The 17,826-nt window shown below is 40.7% G+C and overlaps 1 protein-coding gene across 1 annotated transcript in view; it reads right to left on the reverse strand.

Annotated features, from left to right (window-relative positions):
• Nucleotides 1–7,046: 7,046 nt before the first annotated feature.
• LOC117346270 (vomeronasal type-2 receptor 26-like) overlaps nucleotides 7,047–17,826 on the reverse strand; it is a 39,050-nt gene continuing 28,270 nt past the window's right edge. Inside the window, exons 6-8 of the mRNA XM_033915670.1 lie at nucleotides 15,292–15,519; nucleotides 11,680–11,806; nucleotides 7,047–7,951 (exon numbers count right to left, since the gene is read on the reverse strand). Coding sequence (XP_033771561.1) covers nucleotides 7,047–7,951; nucleotides 11,680–11,806; nucleotides 15,292–15,519 — 1,260 coding nt within the window. The remainder of the gene's footprint in view (nucleotides 7,952–11,679; nucleotides 11,807–15,291; nucleotides 15,520–17,826) is intronic.

Below are 17,826 nucleotides of genomic sequence, written 5' to 3' on the forward strand. Positions count from 1 at the left end.
GGGCATCTATGAAATTGTGGACGTCTATTTGCAGAATTGCATTCAGCATTTGGATGTCTAACTTCCAATTATTGTTTGTTAAAGTTGTTAATTGAGCTTATTATCCACTTTATTTGGTTGTCTAAATTGATAGACGTCCACATTGTAGATGCCTAAAGTTAGACATTCTTTACAGAATTTGCCCCTAATTGAATAGTTCTTAGAACTTTAGAGGAAACAATCATAACACATTGTCTGTGAGATCATTCCTTCACCAGTATTCTTCATTAGTCCAATTGTAGTATTTTATTTGTCAAACCACTTATAATCTATAACAATTAAATACACTTTTCTTAAATATCAGTAGGGGAATAGATGGTCCACCAATATGAACTCCTGTTTCGCCTATACAGACTTTTTCAAGACAATAATCCCCTGAAGATGACAAAACAAAAGCATATAAACATCAAATAAATCTTTTATAGAGAGCTGAAGTGTTTAAATTCATTAAACAGCCTCCTCTGAAGGCAGCCAGAACAGAAGAGAAATATGATTAAGGAGCCAAATTTAAATACCACGTGGAAGGGCACGAAACTTCCCTCCGCTCAAACTCAAGGGAGGGAAGTTTCGTGGAGATGCCAGGAAGTACTTCTTCACGGAGAGAGTGATTGAGCATTGGAACAAGCTTCCAGTGCAGGTGGTCGAGGCACACAGCATCCCAGACTTCAAGAACAAATGGGATACCTATGTGGGATCCCTACGAGGTCATGCCAAGGGATAGGTTCACTAGGACTTGAATGAGCGGGTCAGTAGAGTGACAGTATAGTTACAATTATACTTTAGGGGGTCAGTAGACTTAAGAGGGTGGGTAAATGGTGTGGGCAGACTTGATGAGCTATAGCCCTTATCTGCCGTCATCTTTCTATGTTTCTATGTTTCTAATCAAAAGATTGGTCCACAATCAATATTCATTCAAAACTAGAAAAAAGATAGAAAAGGACAGAAACTATACTTCCCAATCCTTGGGTAAAAATAGTACTGTCAAGTAAATTGGTTTATGTGTATTTATATTTCCTGACAGTAATGCTTCAAAATATGTGCGTATTAAACCATTTAATATTGTTTAATTTGTTTGAATTTTGGCTGTGTGTGGATTTAATGGACATCAGTATGAGCCATGTAAACGGTGCCCAATGTAAGGCTCAGGCAGTAACCTTGCGATGACTGGCATCATCCGGATGATATCTGGATAAGGATAACTGCCTCATACATCATATTTGTCCATGGCCAAAAAACAACAAATATAAGTGACCCAACTGTCCCTTTACAATCTTAAATCCACGAGATATGGCATGTAAACTCCTAAGGATAAATTAAATGAGGTGTCTGTGACCAAAACTTACTGTGATAAAACTGCAAAAATATATAAAGGAGTGTGAAAAATTTTTTTGAAAAAAGTGATAATAACTAAAGACTGGAGTGACAAATAGCACGTTTGAAAAATAAATGAAAAGGGTAGACACGCCCAAAAAAAGAAAAACAAAAAATGATGAAAGTGAACAAAAGTCCAAGTATTCAAAGAGTCATGCTAAAAGTTCATGCAATGAGCTGAAAAATAACTAGCAGTCAATCCATAGATTAAATGAAGATCACTTGAACGATTCCATCGCCTTTCCGACAGCCTTATTGGAAGCTTGTCGTTTGATTCTGATTACCAAGGATCTTTGCTCCTGACGAAGGTGGACGAAACGGAGCTCTGTGAGTGGAGATTTCCTGCGGGTAGTGATTGATTCTACAAATACTCGCATTTTCTACATTCAGTGAATGCAAGCTAAGTATTTATTACTTTTCTAAAATTGGGACATATGGGCATTTATGTTATGACCCATAGAATGTATGTTCTTTGTGAATTTTTTATACAAACAGTTGGACTTTGATATACAGTGATTTGGAATCGTTCAAGTGATCTTCATTTAATCTATGGATTGACTGCTAGTTATTTTTCAGCTCATTGCATGAACTTTTAGCATGACTCTTTGAATACTTGGACTTTTGTTCACTTTCATCATTTTTTGTTTTTCTTTTTTTGGGCGTGTCTACCCTTTTCATTTATTTTTCAAACGTGCTATTTGTCACTCCAGTCTTTAGTTATTATCACTTTTTTCAAAAAAATTTTTCACACTCCTTTATATATTTTTGCAGTTTTATCACAGTAAGTTTTGGTCACAGACACCTCATTTAATTTATCCTTAGGAGTTTACATGCCATATCTCGTGGATTTAAGATTGTAAAGGGACAGTTGGGTCACTTATATTTGTTGTTTTTTGGCCATGGACAAATATGATGTATGAGGCAGTTATCCTTATCCAGATATCATCCGGATGATGCCAGTCATCGCAAGGTTACTGCCTGAGCCTTACATTGGGCACCGTTTACATGGCTCATACTGATGTCCATTAAATCCACACACAGCCAAAATTCAAACAAATTAAACAATATTAAATGGTTTAATACGCACATATTTTGAAGCATTACTGTCAGGAAATTTACTTGACAGTACTATTTTTACCCAAGGATTGGGAAGTATAGTTTCTGTCCTTTTCTATCTTTTTTCTAGTTTTGAATGAATATTGATTGTGGACCAATTTTTTGTTGGATATCAAGCGTGGACAGTATTGGTCACAGAGTCCTTAAGGGGTTTCTGCTGTTTAGCAATTTTTTCTAATCAAAAGAAACATCTAAGTCTGTTTTGGGCCTAAGTTGCTAGTCGCCCAAAGTCGTCAGTGTCTAAAGTCCATTCTCGAAAAATACGTCCAAAATAGGTTTTTTTGAGAATCATCCAGCTGTTTAATCATCCAGACCGCTAAGTTGTCTATACCCCATTCTAGTCTAAAAATTCATTCAAGTCAAAAATACCTAGAAAAAGACCTTTTGGACATGGGAGGGGCCAGAAAAGTGATGGATTGAACACCCAGTCATGGCAACAGAGTAGTGGGGCACCTTATAGGGCCCTGCTGCAAACTTCACAAAAAGGGTGCCATATACACATCTCACCACAACTCCCTTGTGGGTCATGGTGAGTCCCCCCAAAACCTACTAGACTCACATGTCTACAACTTCAATAGCCCCAGACTACTTAATCCACCTCTGTGCAACTCTACTAGGCTTTCCTATGCCAGGTGCTTATGTTCTGGAGGCAGATATGTAAAGTGTTTATTTCTATTTTTACGGCAATATGGAGGGTCAGCGATCACTGGGGGAGTGTGTGGGAGTCTGTACTTTGTGTTTGCAGTGGTTATCTGGTCACTTTGGATACCTTCTGGGCACTTAGACCTGGTTTTCAATCGCCTAAGTCACAACGTCCAAGTTCAGTCCAGGCAGCCTCATTAAACTTTTGATTATACTTGCAGTACAACTAAGTTTAGATCAGCCCACGTCCCACCCAAATCCCGCCCTCACCACTCTTCCTAAAATGCCCTTTTTAGCTCTGGGTGTACGGCAGCACTGAAAGGGCCTAAGTTGTTTTGAGATACGTCTAAAACTCGGTTCAATTATAGCACTTGGACAACATGTCTTACTGATCGTCCAAGTGCCAATTTAGGCTGGATTTTAGACATATTTTTTTTTATTATGAGCTCCATAGGATATAAGTGGTATATAAATAATTAAAAGACAAATAAGATATAATAGTGGTGCCAGCATATAATTTTAATGTAAAAAAAACCAGCACAAAATTGCCATTCTAATGGTGTCATAACACTAACACAAGATAATATTATAGACGTTATTAGGACATCTATGCAATGCCTAAAAGGCGATTCTGCAAAGGATATCTAACAATATAGATATGCTTAGAATTTCTCAGTATCGCTGAGCATTATTCTCTATAGTGCATCAATGCATTAAAGAATCACACTCAGCATTCTGCTCTAGGACGTCTAAATGATGCCTAATATTTAGACCTCCTTTACAGAATCTGGTCCTCTGTGTCTAGTCTGCATTATTAGACAGACTCCTCATATTGCTGTATCATACACTTAATTCTAAAACCGTACCCCATGCAGGATAAACTGTAACCATATGCAATGCCTAAAAAGTATCCCTATGTAATTTTGTAATTTCATAAATTTGTAGTGTCATAACGCTAGCCAATGTTCAAAGAATAACTTTATATAATGATACATTGTAACGCAAAAAAACAACCAACAGGAACTGAGTAAGGATGCGAAGCAAAAAACAAAACCAAAACTACAGGAAAATGTACAAGGTGCAAGAATTTATTCAATAAAAGTCATAAAAACATATATAAACAGTGTACATAAAATAAATGTATCCAAGAACTGGTTCTTGTTTTTATGTATACCGGACCCAACACGGTCTGTGTTTCGAAAAACACTTCTTCAGGGGTCCAGGATGATCAATACATAGAGCATCAAGAAACCAGATTAAATAAAGCAAACAAAATATTGAACAAGACTGGCATGAGCCTCTCCTGTCATAGGCGATGCACTGAATAACACTTGCAGTGGAGAAGCAGCCTGCAGCAGGATCGCAATGCCAGCGATCCCTGTGCTGCTTCGCTGCTGGTTCCTCCACCGTGGTCAGAGGAGGGACGGGACCGCAGTGGAGGAAGCAGCGCAGGGATCGCTGGCATCGCGATCTTGCTGCAGGCTGCTTCTCTACCGTAGGTGGTGCGGGGAGGCCAAGGGGATGAGCGGTCTTTCAGGGTTGGGGGCGAGTGGTCCTTTGGGATGGGGGCGGGGCATCAGGCCTACAGGGTGAGGCAGGAAGGCAGGCCTTCAAGGGGGGGGGAATAGGCCTTCAAGGGGGGACAGGCCTTCATGGGGGATAGGCAGGCAGGCTTCAAGGGGGGACAGGCCTTCAGGGGTGGTCTGCAGACCTTTAAGGGGGGATAGGCCTTCAGGGAGGGGAGGGGGGCCCTGATGTAGAAATACACGGAGGGAAGGGGGGTTCAAAGAGACGCGCATATGCCTGACTTTGGGTGGGAAGAAATAATGGGTCTGAAAATAGAGGAGAGGGAGAGATATGATGGACCATGGTTTTTAGGGAGGGAAGGAACAGAAAGGGAGAGAAGTTGGACACAAGGGATGGTGTGGAGGGGGAGATAGAGATACTGGATAGGAAGGTAGTTGGGAAAAGAAAGGGAGAGATGGTGGACCCTGGGGTGGTGGGGAAGGAGGGAGAGATGCTGGATGAAAGGGTAGTTAATAAAAGATGGATCTGTGGAAGGAGATGAAAAAAGGAAAGATGCCAGACCTCCTGGGGAGGGAAGAGAAATGGGGAGGACAGAGATGGCAGATGGATGGTTAGCATGCAGACAGAAGGAAGAAGGAGACCCTGGCAAGCAAGTTATCAGAAGACAACCAGAGCCTTGGACCAACAAGATTTGAAAAATAGCCAGACAACAAAAGGTAGAAAAACTAATTTTATTTTCTGTTTTGTGATTACAATATGTCAGATTTGAAATGTGTATCCTGCCAGAGCTGGTTTTAGACCGCAAACGTGAGCTAGGATTTAAAAGAGAGGAAAAGTCCTTTTTGTTTCTTTATTTTATTTACACCACAGCGCCAGTGTGGTTAGGAGAAGCCAAAGGTGGGTGAAAAAGCTATAAAATAAACCCACCAGGATGTTTGAAAAAAACAAACAAACACCCAATTGGGCAGGAAAATCGAATCAAATCGAAAAACCAATTCAATAGGCTGAATCGAATCGAATTTTTTTTCCTGAATTGGGCAGCACTAGTTTGCACTACTGATTTGACTTTAGGACCTGGGATTGGGGAGAGATGGCATCCTCAATACTTTATAATGCAAGTGAAACGAGGATTTGGTCAGACTTTTGAAGGGTCTGCAGAAGAAAAATATTGTATAGGCTGGGGACATGAGACAGCAGGAAACGGGAACTTTTCTTCCTTCTATTTTTGTGAATGGCAAGGCTGAGAATGTCGGAGAGTTCAGTTAAAATATGTGCTTTATAAGAAAATATAATAATGTGTTTTATAAAGTTTATAAGCATTGCTGGCCTACCCAGTGAGGTGTTCCTAATGGTGGTGGTGGTGGCAGCGTGTCAATGTGTTGAGAGGAAGAGGTGGTCTGGGAAATTCTGCTGAGCAAACTCCGGGCCCATTTCCACCCCCCAGTTAGTCGACTCCACTCAACTGGTTCACACACTGAGTGGGTCTTTGGGTGTTCTACCTGGGTAGTTGTTTAGGGATCTCTTCCAGTGGTTTGTCAGTATCTCCTTGTGATCCAAGGAGGGAAACTTTGTTAACCTTAGCATTGACCTTCAGAATATGTTTGTAACAGCGCTGCTTGTGTGGCATTAGGCTATGTAGTGATCAAAAAGAAAAAACAGACCTTTGCACATTTTTGCACTATATGGTGGGCGTATGAGGAGATTCACATTTTCTGCATAGCTAAGTCCTTGTGAAGTTACCTTGTTCTTTCTGTATTTGACATCTAGCAAGGTCTCTGTTTGGAAGGAAAGATCTAAGCTTAAAAATGAAGTGGCCAGAAGTTATGGTAAAAGCAGATACTGGAACACTGGTGAATATCTGGCTATAGAATATATCTGAGCCCCACTGATATAAAAACCACCTCCTGGGTCTTTACTTTGATAAAGCTAGGGTGCTTTATCTGAGCATAACCTTGTTAGTGGACTAGCCAGATAGCTCCACCTTGGATTGCCCTAGTACTGCCTGGACAATGCCAATGCACTCTGACTGGAATTTCAGTGGCATTATCTGGATAATTCTACTGGAATATGGGCAGCTAACGTGGCAGGGTTTAAAAAAGGTTTGGATAATTTCCTAAAAGTCCATCACCATTATTAAGATGGACTTTGGAAAATCCACTGCTTATTTCTAGGATAAGCAGAATAAAATTTGTTTTACATCTTAGGATCTTGTCAGGTACTTGTGACCTGGGTTGGCCACTGTTTGAAACAGGATACTGGGCTTGATGGATCTTTGGTCTGTCCATTCCTATGTCTCAGTCAGTGAATGGGGCATATCCTGACAGCAGATGCTCCTAAATAAGTCTAAAATATTAATCATTCCAGTTTTTTGTTAAGTACTTCCTGTTGTTCCTGTCAGGCCTTAGTAGAATAATATAACATTTAGGGATAAAGATACAGCCTAGAAGTCCTGCACTGGAGGTCAGGATAGCAAATATTTCCACTACCACTGTGTATTTGCCTCTAGTGCTCAAGTATGTTGGAATGAAAAACACCCAAACACTGCAGAACACCAGCATGCTGAAGGAGATATTCCTGGCCTCATTGAAACTTTCGGGTAAATTTCTGGCTAGAAAAGCTATGATGAAACTGATACTAGCCAGAAATCCCAAGTAACCCAGAACGAAATAAAATGCAGCTAAGGATCCTTCATTACATTCAATTATTATTGCTCCCGTTTCTGCTTGCATGTTAAGAAAGGGGAATGGGGGAGCAGTGCCCAGCCAGACAAAACACGTGACACCTTGAAAGAAGGTACAGAAGAATACTATAGAGCTTGACAAATGGGAACCCATCCATTTCTTATACATGCTTTCAGGCTTCGTGGCATGGAAAGCTATGACTACAGTGATGGTTTTTGCTAGTATAGAAGAGAGAGAAACCGAGAACGTCATTGCAAAGGCAGTCTGTCGGACAACACAGGTGGCATGATTAGGATGGCCAATGAACATTAAAGAGCAGAGAAAACAGAGCATGAGGGAGATGAGAAGAATGTAACTGAGAGTTCTATTGTTGGCTTTTACTATAGGAGTATCTCGATAATAAATGAAAATTCCAAGAACAACAATATCGGAGAGAAAGAAGAAAATGCTGATGAGAGTCAATGCTATCCCCAGTGGTTCTTCATATGATAGGAAGTGTATCATTTTTGGGATGCAAGCATCTCTCTTCTGATTGGACCATTGATCTTCTGGGCATTTTATACAGTTATCCATATCTGAAGAAAAAAAAAGCATATTGTCTGAATATCACACAAATTGGATATGTTTTAGGGAAAAGAATTAACAGGTTTTTAAAACATTTTTTGGCTTAATTTTTTAAAATGTGGGATTGCCCAAGTCCTCAAATCACTCCCACTTTAATCTCCTCCCTGGTACCATTCCTCCATTCTCTCCCATTCCCTCATGCAATCTCTCCTGTGGTTCCAATCCTGTGTGTGATCCTCCATTCTCCCCCTGTGTTTCTGAATCCCCCTTAGTTCTGATCCCCTGCCCTGCCAGAGCACCAAACATCCCCAGAACTTACCCAGAGGTAATCCCTGGAAGTCTAATTGAATAGGGCAGGAGTAGTCTTATTCTTCTCTATAGTGGTGCTCACTCCTGGCCTCATGGTACTACTGCTAGGAGGTCAGCCTTTCCTATATGTTAACTGACATTTAATCACTAAGAGAGTATCCTATCTGGTTTGTAGCACTGTCAAGGTCGTACCCAGATTTTTCAGCATCACACAACTGAATAATTCCCCTGACAATCTGGGTAGACTACAAGAGTGGGGAGGGGAGTTGCTGGGATAGAAGGTTGGAGGGAGGAAGATGATGGAAATGGAACTATGTGGGAGAGGCTAAGGGGGTAGCAAGAAAGCCAATGAAATAAGGATAGTAATTACAGGAAGTAGAAATATGGTAATGGGGAGTTGATTAAATATGAAAGGGAGTGGAAGGAGGAGGAAGGAGTTTGATGGGGAAATGTTGAGCTAGTGGGTGAGAGAAGGAGATGGAATTTGATAAATAGCCATAAAGTAAAAAGGAGAAGGATGAGAAATAAGGTAACATTTCAGGAAGATCTATATGTCAAAGGTATGTATAGTGATGGAATAGAACAGTACAAGAGACAGGAAAAAGGACAAATAAGACAAAATCTTTTCCAGAGGACATAATTTGAGGTTGAGGTGTGGTAGACTCAAGAGCAATGTAAGGAAATTCTTCTTTACGGAGAGGGTGATGCCTGGAATGCGCTCCCCAGAGAGGTGGTGGAGAGGAAAATGGTGACAAGGTTCAAAAAGTGCGGGATGAACACAAAGGATCTAGAATCAGAAAATAATAGTAAATATTAAAGAACTAAGGCCAGTACTGGGCAGACTTGCATGGTCTGTGTCTGTATATGGCCATTTGGTGGAGGATGGGCTGGGGAGGGCTTCAATGGCTGGGAGGGTGTAGATGGACTGGAGTGAGCTTTGACAAAGACTTCAGTAGTTGGAACCTAAGAACAGTACCGGGCAGAGCTTTGGATTCTTGCCCAGAAATAGCTAAGAAGAATAAGAACCCCCCCCTCCCAACAAATTTTAGATTGAATCAAGTTGGACAGACTAGATGGACCATTCAGGTCTTTATCTGCCACCATCTACTATGTTACTATGTTAGCTGCTTGAAAGAGAATCAGAAGCAGACAGGAAATTCCAGAAGAGAAACCGGAATAAACATGATAGAAAATAAAATGTCCAGGCAATAAATGCAATATGCTAGCTTTGGGAAATGTACATATTAGATGTGTTTAGTCATAAAGGAAATGCAATTCTGTTTTTATTTCTCTAGGGTTACGGTACATGCCAAATGTAACTTCTTGACGTTCAACAAAGAAAAAGCAAGTGGATCCTTTCAACATACGGACATCACGTTTATAGGATTTTTTATACGTGTTTTTAATCATGTTTCTGTATTCATTTTGAATTTATGTAAATAAAAGAAGGTTCGTCTCAAGGTTGACGTATTCTATTGCATTCCCCACTTGTTTATTCTCTGTTGGATTTTACGAGGGGGTTTTGTTCCTTTTACTTTGTTCTATACTTCTTGGGGTTCCCCACTTATTTTTTATGATCCCTTGTTCTGTATTTATAACATAGGAACATAAGAATAGCCTTACAGTGTCAGATCAATGGTCCATCAAGCCCAGTAGCTCGTTCTCACGGTGGCCAATCCAGGTCACTAGTACCTAGCGAAAACCCAAGGAATAGCACAATTTCATGCTACTGATACAGGGCAAGCTGTGGCTTCCCTCGTGTCTTTCTCAATAACAAACTATGGACTTTTCCTCCAGGAACTTTCCAAACCTTTCTTAAAACCAGCTATGCTATCTGCTCTTATCACATCCTCTGGCAATGCTTTCCAGAGCTTAACTATTCTCTGAGTAAAAAAAAAAATTATTCCTATTGGTTTTAAAAATATTTCCCTGTAACTTCATGGAGTGTCCCCTAGTCTTTGTAATTTTTGATGGAGTGAAAAATCGATCCACTTGTACCATTTCTACTCCACTCAGGATTTTGTAGACTTCAATCATATCTCCCCTCAGCCATCTCTTTTCCAAACTGAAGAGCCCAAACTGTTTTAGTCTTTCCTCATATGTGAGGAATTCCATCCTCTTTACCATCTTGGTCGCTCTTCTTTGAACCTTTTCCAGCGCCACTGTATCTTTCTTGAGATAAGGAGACCAGAATTGAATGCAATACTCCAAATGAGGTTGCACTATGGAGCGATACAGGGACATTATAACATTCTTAGTCTTGTTAACCATACCTTTTTAAATAATTCCTAGCATCCTGTTTGCTTTTTGGCCGCCACTGCACATTGGGCGGAAGATTTCATTGTATTGTCTACAATGATACCCAGATCCTTTTCTTGGGCGCTAATCCCCACCGTGGACCCTATCATCCAGTAACTGTGATTCATATTATTCTTCCCAATGTACATCACTTTGCATTTGTCCACATTAAATTCATCTGCCATTTGGATGCCCGTTCTTCCAATTTCCTAAGGTCCACCTGCAATTTTTCACAATCTGCAAGTCTTTTAACAACTTTGAACAGTTTAGTGTCATCTACAAATTTAATCACTTCACTCGTCGGTGAGGGTCTGTCAGTATGATAGTAATTAGGAGCATTAGGAAGTATGATAGTAATTATGGGCATTAGTAAGTATGATAGTAATTAGGAGCGTTAGGAAGTATGATAGTAATTAGGGGCATTGGGAAGGGAGATAGGAAAAAGAGGGGATCAGGATAGTCTCCTCCTTTATTTTCTGACCTGATCCCTAGCATGTCTTACACCAGCACTGGCCCTTGCTGTGGTTGAGGGATCTCCAAGCATCTCTAGCTGAGTACCTCATCCAAAAGGTGTTTAGAACTCCCTTCTGTAGTGTGCATCACCATCCTTGAGTCACCAACGATGCATGCATAGGGTTCTGACATCGATTGCTCAGGGATGTTGCTACTGTCTGCCAAACTAGGGAAAGGGAGTTCTGGATGACTTCAGAAGAAGTCTTCAGCAGAGATAGCTTGAGGATCCTCATTAGATGAAGTATTTTATTTTTAGTTGTGAGATGCTGGGAGTGAGATGAAGAATGGGGATAGTGTAGGGGCAGAGAAAAAGTTGTACCCACCCAATATGGGCTCAGCTCCACCTGGAATTGGTTGTCTGGTTATCCTGCTGGTGAACAGGGCCCCTCAGTCTTTGCATACCACCAAAAATGTTCAAGTTGAAGACTTAAGCCTCAACTCTGCAAATTTCCTGTGCTCCTAAAATAGGAGCCAAGAGGTAGAGCTTGCAGATTGAGGAAGAAAGCACCAGGAAAAAGAAGAGTATGTAATGCTTGCACATTTCTGAGCTTCGTAGAGCAGAGACCATCATGAATAACCAGTATCCATCAAACTCCACATGCAACATGGAATCACCCACCAGATTCATTAGAGATCTCTCCCTCCGGACATGGAGTGCAGTCATAGCAGCAAATGGGTTTTTCTTTGTTTGTTAATTTCCTATACCCAGGAAGGCAACTCCTGGTACATTTTGACTGTGGAGGTATCTAAATATTGAGAAAAAAAACCTCTGGATGAATTTGTCAAACATTGAGCTGTGACATTTAAAATGCAGCACTCATAATCTTATCTGTGTCAATACAGATCAATTAGATTTTTGAGACATACTACAATCTTCAATGTGAAGTTTCACTTTCTTATTCCTTTAGCAACCTTCCATTAGCAACCTTATTCCTTTAGCATTCCTTCTTACTTGAAATCCCCAAATCCAGGACACCTACATCTGGGACTCTGTGATCAAAAACTCTGATAGTTTTAGTTCACCAAGGGGACCCTCTTCCCACACATGCCTACTTATTTTCTATCACTGGGTCCTGGGGAGATATGAGAGGGAATAACTGCACATAATTGCAGAGATTCCAAAATAAGGAGGATACTCTATTCATGAACAGGGTAGGAAAATGGGAGGGTGAGTATCATTCTAGATAGCAAAAGAATTGCAGGGCTTTCAAACTGAGGAAAAGGCAGTAGGATGTTAATCTGGGGAAAAAGACTGGAATGTCTAGTTCCATTGCTAAAATATACAGATCTCCTTGATAGGCAAAATAATTGGAGATTTAATTGAAGACATACCAACAATTCCTATAAAGAGAGAAGTACTATTGCTAGATGGTTCAGTTTGCTGGAGGTTGATTGGGACATCCCCACTACATAGTCATCTACCTCATAAAAGTTGAGAGGTACTGGTTTCTCTACAGAAAGGATTTTTTGGCAATGGCAAAGGAATCCAATGGGAGGGAATGATTCTTGGCTGCTTACAAATGTAGAGAATGTTGTGGATACCATAATGAGTGATCATCTTGGAATCAGTAGGAAATGGTTCATTCAAAGGTATGGATCCTAGAAGTTTACAAAAGTAGCTTTCTTAAAGTGGAGAGATATGAGCTGGATCAAGAAAGTTGTGAGTTCAATGGGAACATTTGAATAAAAATAGAAGGACATATTGAAAGAACAGCAAAATTATGCATTATGAAAGTGAATAAAGATAAGAGGGAAAAGAACCTCCTAGATTCTTTGAAAACAATAGTTGAAAGGGTACTTTTCATGATTAAAAAAGATCACAGAAAAAGGAAGACAGATGACAATATCTGGCAAAGGAAAGAAAAGCTGGAAAAGTAGTCAGGAGAGTGACGATGCAAATGGAAGAAAAATAGCTGAAACATAGAAAGGGGGGGACAAAACATTTTAAAAATCTTAGTAATAGAACTAAATATAAATGTGGTATTGTAAGACTCAAAGGTGAATACAATTCTGGAGGCCGCATCTTCAAAAATATATAAAAAGGATGGAGTCAGTCCAGAGGAAGGCTACTAAAATGGTGTGTGGTCTTTGTCATAAGGCGTATGGGGACAGACTTAAAGATTTCAATCCGTTGACTCGACACATCACAGTCACTCCTGCTCTTCGGCAGTCTCTACTCTGGTGGATGACCTCTTCGAATCTATCCAGAGGTTTGCTGTTTCATTCTCCTCCCCACCAGAAGGTTCTCACAACCGATTCCTCGACCTATGCCTGGGGAGCGCATCTGGATGGGCTTCGCACTCAGGGATTCTGGACCTGTGCGGACCACTCCATCAAATCAATCTTCTGGAGCTCAGAGCCATCTTCAATGCTCTTCAAGCTTTTCAACATCTGCTTCACGACATGGTGGTCCTCATTCGCACCGACAATCAGGTCGCCATGTATTATGTCAACAAGCAGGGGGGCACGGGCTCGGCCTCCCTCTGCCAGGAAGCTCTCAGAGTCTGGGATTGGGCGGTTCGCCACAACGCCTTCCTCAAAGCTGTCTACATTCAGGGGAGGCACAATGTCTTGGCGGACAAACTGAGTCGTCTTCTCCAGCCTCACGAATGGACACTCCATTCCAAGCCCCTTCATCAGATCTTTGCTCAGTGGGGAACGCCTCAGATAGACCTCTTTGGAGGAAAGGCAGGAGAGGGGAGATATGATAGAGACGTTTAAATACCTACGTGATGTAAATGCACACAAGTTGAATCTCATTTGAAAGGAAGCTCTGGAATGAGAGGGCATAGAATGACGTTAAGAGGTGATGGATTCAGGAGTAATCTAAAGAAATACTTTTTTAAACAAAAAGGGTGGTAGATGCGTGGAACAGTCTTCCGGAAGAGGTGGTGGAGACAGAGACTGTGTCTGATTCAAGAAAGCCTGGGATAGGCACGTGGACTCTCTTAGAGAGAGAAGGAGATAATGGTTACTGTGGATGGGCAGACTGGATGGGCCATTTGGCCTTTATCTGCCATCATGTTTCTATTTCCTATGTTTCTATATACAGAGTGATGATGAAAAAGCAAAGTTTCTTAATAAATGTTTGCTAGTATGTTTAGTGTTTGCTTAGGAAGGACATAAGAACATAAGAGTTGTCATACTGGGATAGTTCAAAGATCCATCAAACCCAGTATCCTGCTTCTACTGACCAATCCTATGACCAGTTATCTCCTGCTAAATAGCGGTAGTTAGCTGGCTTAGGAATATCTTGCTAGCCAGGAGCCATTCCCAGCCAACTAAATGCTGCTGCATATCAGACAGATTGAATATAATGACATATTGTCGCTCACATTCCATTATAGAATGACTTTGGAGGTGTAGTAGCCTTCATACATCATTATTGTTTCAATGTTCATTTTGAGAGAAATTCTATAGTATACAGTATATGGTACCCACAAAACAAGCACTTTACCTAAAGTTAAGTGAAGTTTATATAATAGCACTTAGAACTAGACTCACAACTAAATTTAGATCCAACTATTTACAGAAACTAAAACATGCCCCCTCTTTTACTAAGCTGCGGTAACCAATTAACGCAAATTAGCATGCACGTTCATAGACTAACATGCATGTGTTAGCGTTTAGCGCGCACTAAATCGATTAGCACGCGCTAATTGGTTAGCGCACCTTAGTAAAAGAAGGCCATGGTGTATATCCTGGTGCTTAACTTAGGCATGGATTGGACATATTCTATAACACATCACATAAATTTTTGGAATGTTCAATGGCCAATCCATGCCCAACACATGTCCATGCCCTGTTTCAGTTACACATACCTTTTTTAATAGAATATGCCTAAAATGATAAGCAGGTGAATTCCAATTAGTGCCAATAATTGCTTTTCAGTAGCCAGTTATTGGAACTGATTGGCTTGTGAATCAGTTAAATTGTGCACGTAAATTGGGTGCATGTCCAAACTGATGAGCATGACTCAAAGCACCATATATAAAATCCAAGGTTTTCTGTCTAACACTACTCTATAGAACCTCTTTTGTTCTCTTCTAATGGAATACTCATTTCTTCATTTCTTTTTAGGTATACATATTCTTTACTTATTGGAAGGTGTACTGTCAAAATTGAGGGAAGCCAATCAAATAGCAATATCCTTTTGAATTTTCCAGGAACATGCATGAAATCTCTATGGTTCTGAGGCTACCATCATTCAGTAATATCATTTAATTCTGACCTGTGTAAATGTACTGTCCCATACGATCATAGTCTCATTGATAATGAAATCCTTCCCTGGAGGGGCATAAGGGTTATAACTTCCAACAATATCAGAACGCAGTGTACCATTAGGAAGATAGACTATATTTATAATATTGTATCCACTGGCAAAGTCACCATTCATATCAAAACAGATATCCTCAGCCAGACTGTTCTTAAAGTGCACATTCTTCAGATAACGATGAAGCTAGAAATGAAAGGTACATTATCGGTAGTGACCCAAACTGTATTGTATAATGTAACTTCCAGTACACTGAAAGTGTTTTCTTTTAATTTTTGTTTTATATAGAAAAGCATCTATGAAGTTCCTGAAAGTTTAAAATCAGTCATATGCAAACTGAGTTCAAATATAGACTTAGAGGTCCAAATTCCACATATGTACCTAGTACAGCACTAAGGCCAGGATTCTCAAAAAATCCCGCTTTAAAAAGCAATGGTTGATTGGTGGCATGGACTGCTGCTAACATTTGGGTTTTGCCAGGATCCAAGATGGCCGCTGATGCGTGTTGCTGAGCAGACGCTGGTGTGGATTTTTCCTGATAGTTTATATTGTAGCAACTGCTTGCTTTCATGTACCTCGATATGCCGAAAAGAAGGGGTAGGAACGCCGCTGGAGACTCATGGCGCTCCGGAACAGCACCCACCGGCAATACTGAAGAACTGCTAAGGTGAATGCAGGGCATCATGGCACTGTGGGGGGCCACTGCTGCTTGAGAAACTCCAGGCAAGCGGAATGGAGGCATCTCTGCGAAGTTTGGAGACCACGCTGAGTCCCAATGTTAGAGCTCCTCCCTTGCATCTTCGAGCAACCAGTTCCCCAGAGGTTGAGAACCTACCGGAAGTCGGGATGTGTTCTCCACGGAGGCTACACGGAATTGTGTTGCGAAAGCAAACTCAGGCTCACAGGCTTTGCAGGAGAGCCTGAGTATGGAGGAGGATGCTGTAAAAGCAGAACTTGGACCTACCCAGGCCAGTGGAAGTGGAGGAGAGCTATCAGCTGGTGAGCAAAGTTCTTTACCTACACACTTGCAATGTCCTATTATAGTTAAGCCCCAATAAGTTACTTTGGACGCTTTGTGGGATCTGGTGGCCAATTTGGTGAAAACAGTGAATACTCTGCATGTGCAAGTGGAAGGGAAAATAAAAGACCAGGAAAAGGAAATTACCCAGATAAAATGAAATATTGGTGGCTCTAAGATATCTTTAGATTGTATCAAAAATGAATTAAAATCTTCCAAACAACTTCAAGAAACTTTAATGAAAGATAATGTGAATTTAAGAAGGAAAATTGAGACATTTGAAGATTTTTCAAGAGGTAACAGTATCAGATTAATTAATTTTCCATGAATTACAACAATCACTCCTCGTGAAATATTAAAACGTTACCTGATGGAAATATTGGAAGTGCCTGAAGATTCGTAACCTCCATTCACACAGGTTTACTATCTACCCAAGAAAAATCAGAACCAGCAATAGGAAAATAGTCAAGGATCAATAGATGTATCAGCTTTATTGGAATTATCAGAAAGAGAAATGGCTACTTCAGCAACATTGGTGGCAACTTTAGCCCTAACTTTGGAGAAAAACTGGATATTGAGACTTTTCTTTAAAAATAGAGTAAAATAATTTTTGGGATTTAAAATACAAATGTTTCCCGACTTGGCTAGGGATACACAAAGGCGCAGAAAATAATTTCTTATGTTAAAACCAGGAATTATAGCTCTTGGAGTGACCTTTTATCTTTGTTATCCCTGCAAGTGTATCATACAATATAATTCTCAAAAATATGTTTTCTTTGAGCCCTTCCAGCTGACTGCTTTCCTCTTTCTATGCCGGCTTGATAAGGAAAAGAAAGGAGGGGTATAGAATGTATGATGACGCCAAACTATGCAATGTAGTAAACGGCTATAATCTTCAGGATGCTATGGAGCAAGACCTGCGTACTTTAGAAAGTTGGTCCTTGATCTGGCAGCTGGGCTTCAATGCCAAGAAATGTAAGGTCATGCATCTCGGCAACGGAAATCCTTGCAGAACTTACACCCTGAATGGAGAAACTTTAGCCAGTACTACGGCAGAACGAGACTTAGGAGTAATCATCAGTGCTGACATGAAAGCATCCACTCAAGTGGAGAAGGCTTCATCTAAAGCACGGCAAATGATAGGCTGTATCAAGAGAAGCTTCGTCAACAGGAAACCTGAAGTCATGATGCCACTGTACAGAGCCATGGTGAGACCGCATCTGGAATACTGTGTTCAATTCTGGAGGCCACATTACCGTAAGGATGTGCTCAGAGTTGAATCGGTTCAGCGGATGGCCACCAGGATGGTCTCGGGGCTAAAGGGTCTCCCGTACGAAGAAAGACTGAGCAAATTGCAGCTCTACACTCTCGAGGAGCGTAGGGAGAGGGGAGACATGATTGAGACATTTAAGTACATCACGGGACGGGTAGAGGTGGAAGATGATATCTTTCTTTTCAGGGGACCCTCGACCACA

The sequence above is a fragment of the Geotrypetes seraphini genome, chromosome 12 (assembly GCF_902459505.1).
Source record: "Geotrypetes seraphini chromosome 12, aGeoSer1.1, whole genome shotgun sequence".
Taxonomy (NCBI): domain Eukaryota; kingdom Metazoa; phylum Chordata; class Amphibia; order Gymnophiona; family Dermophiidae; genus Geotrypetes; species Geotrypetes seraphini.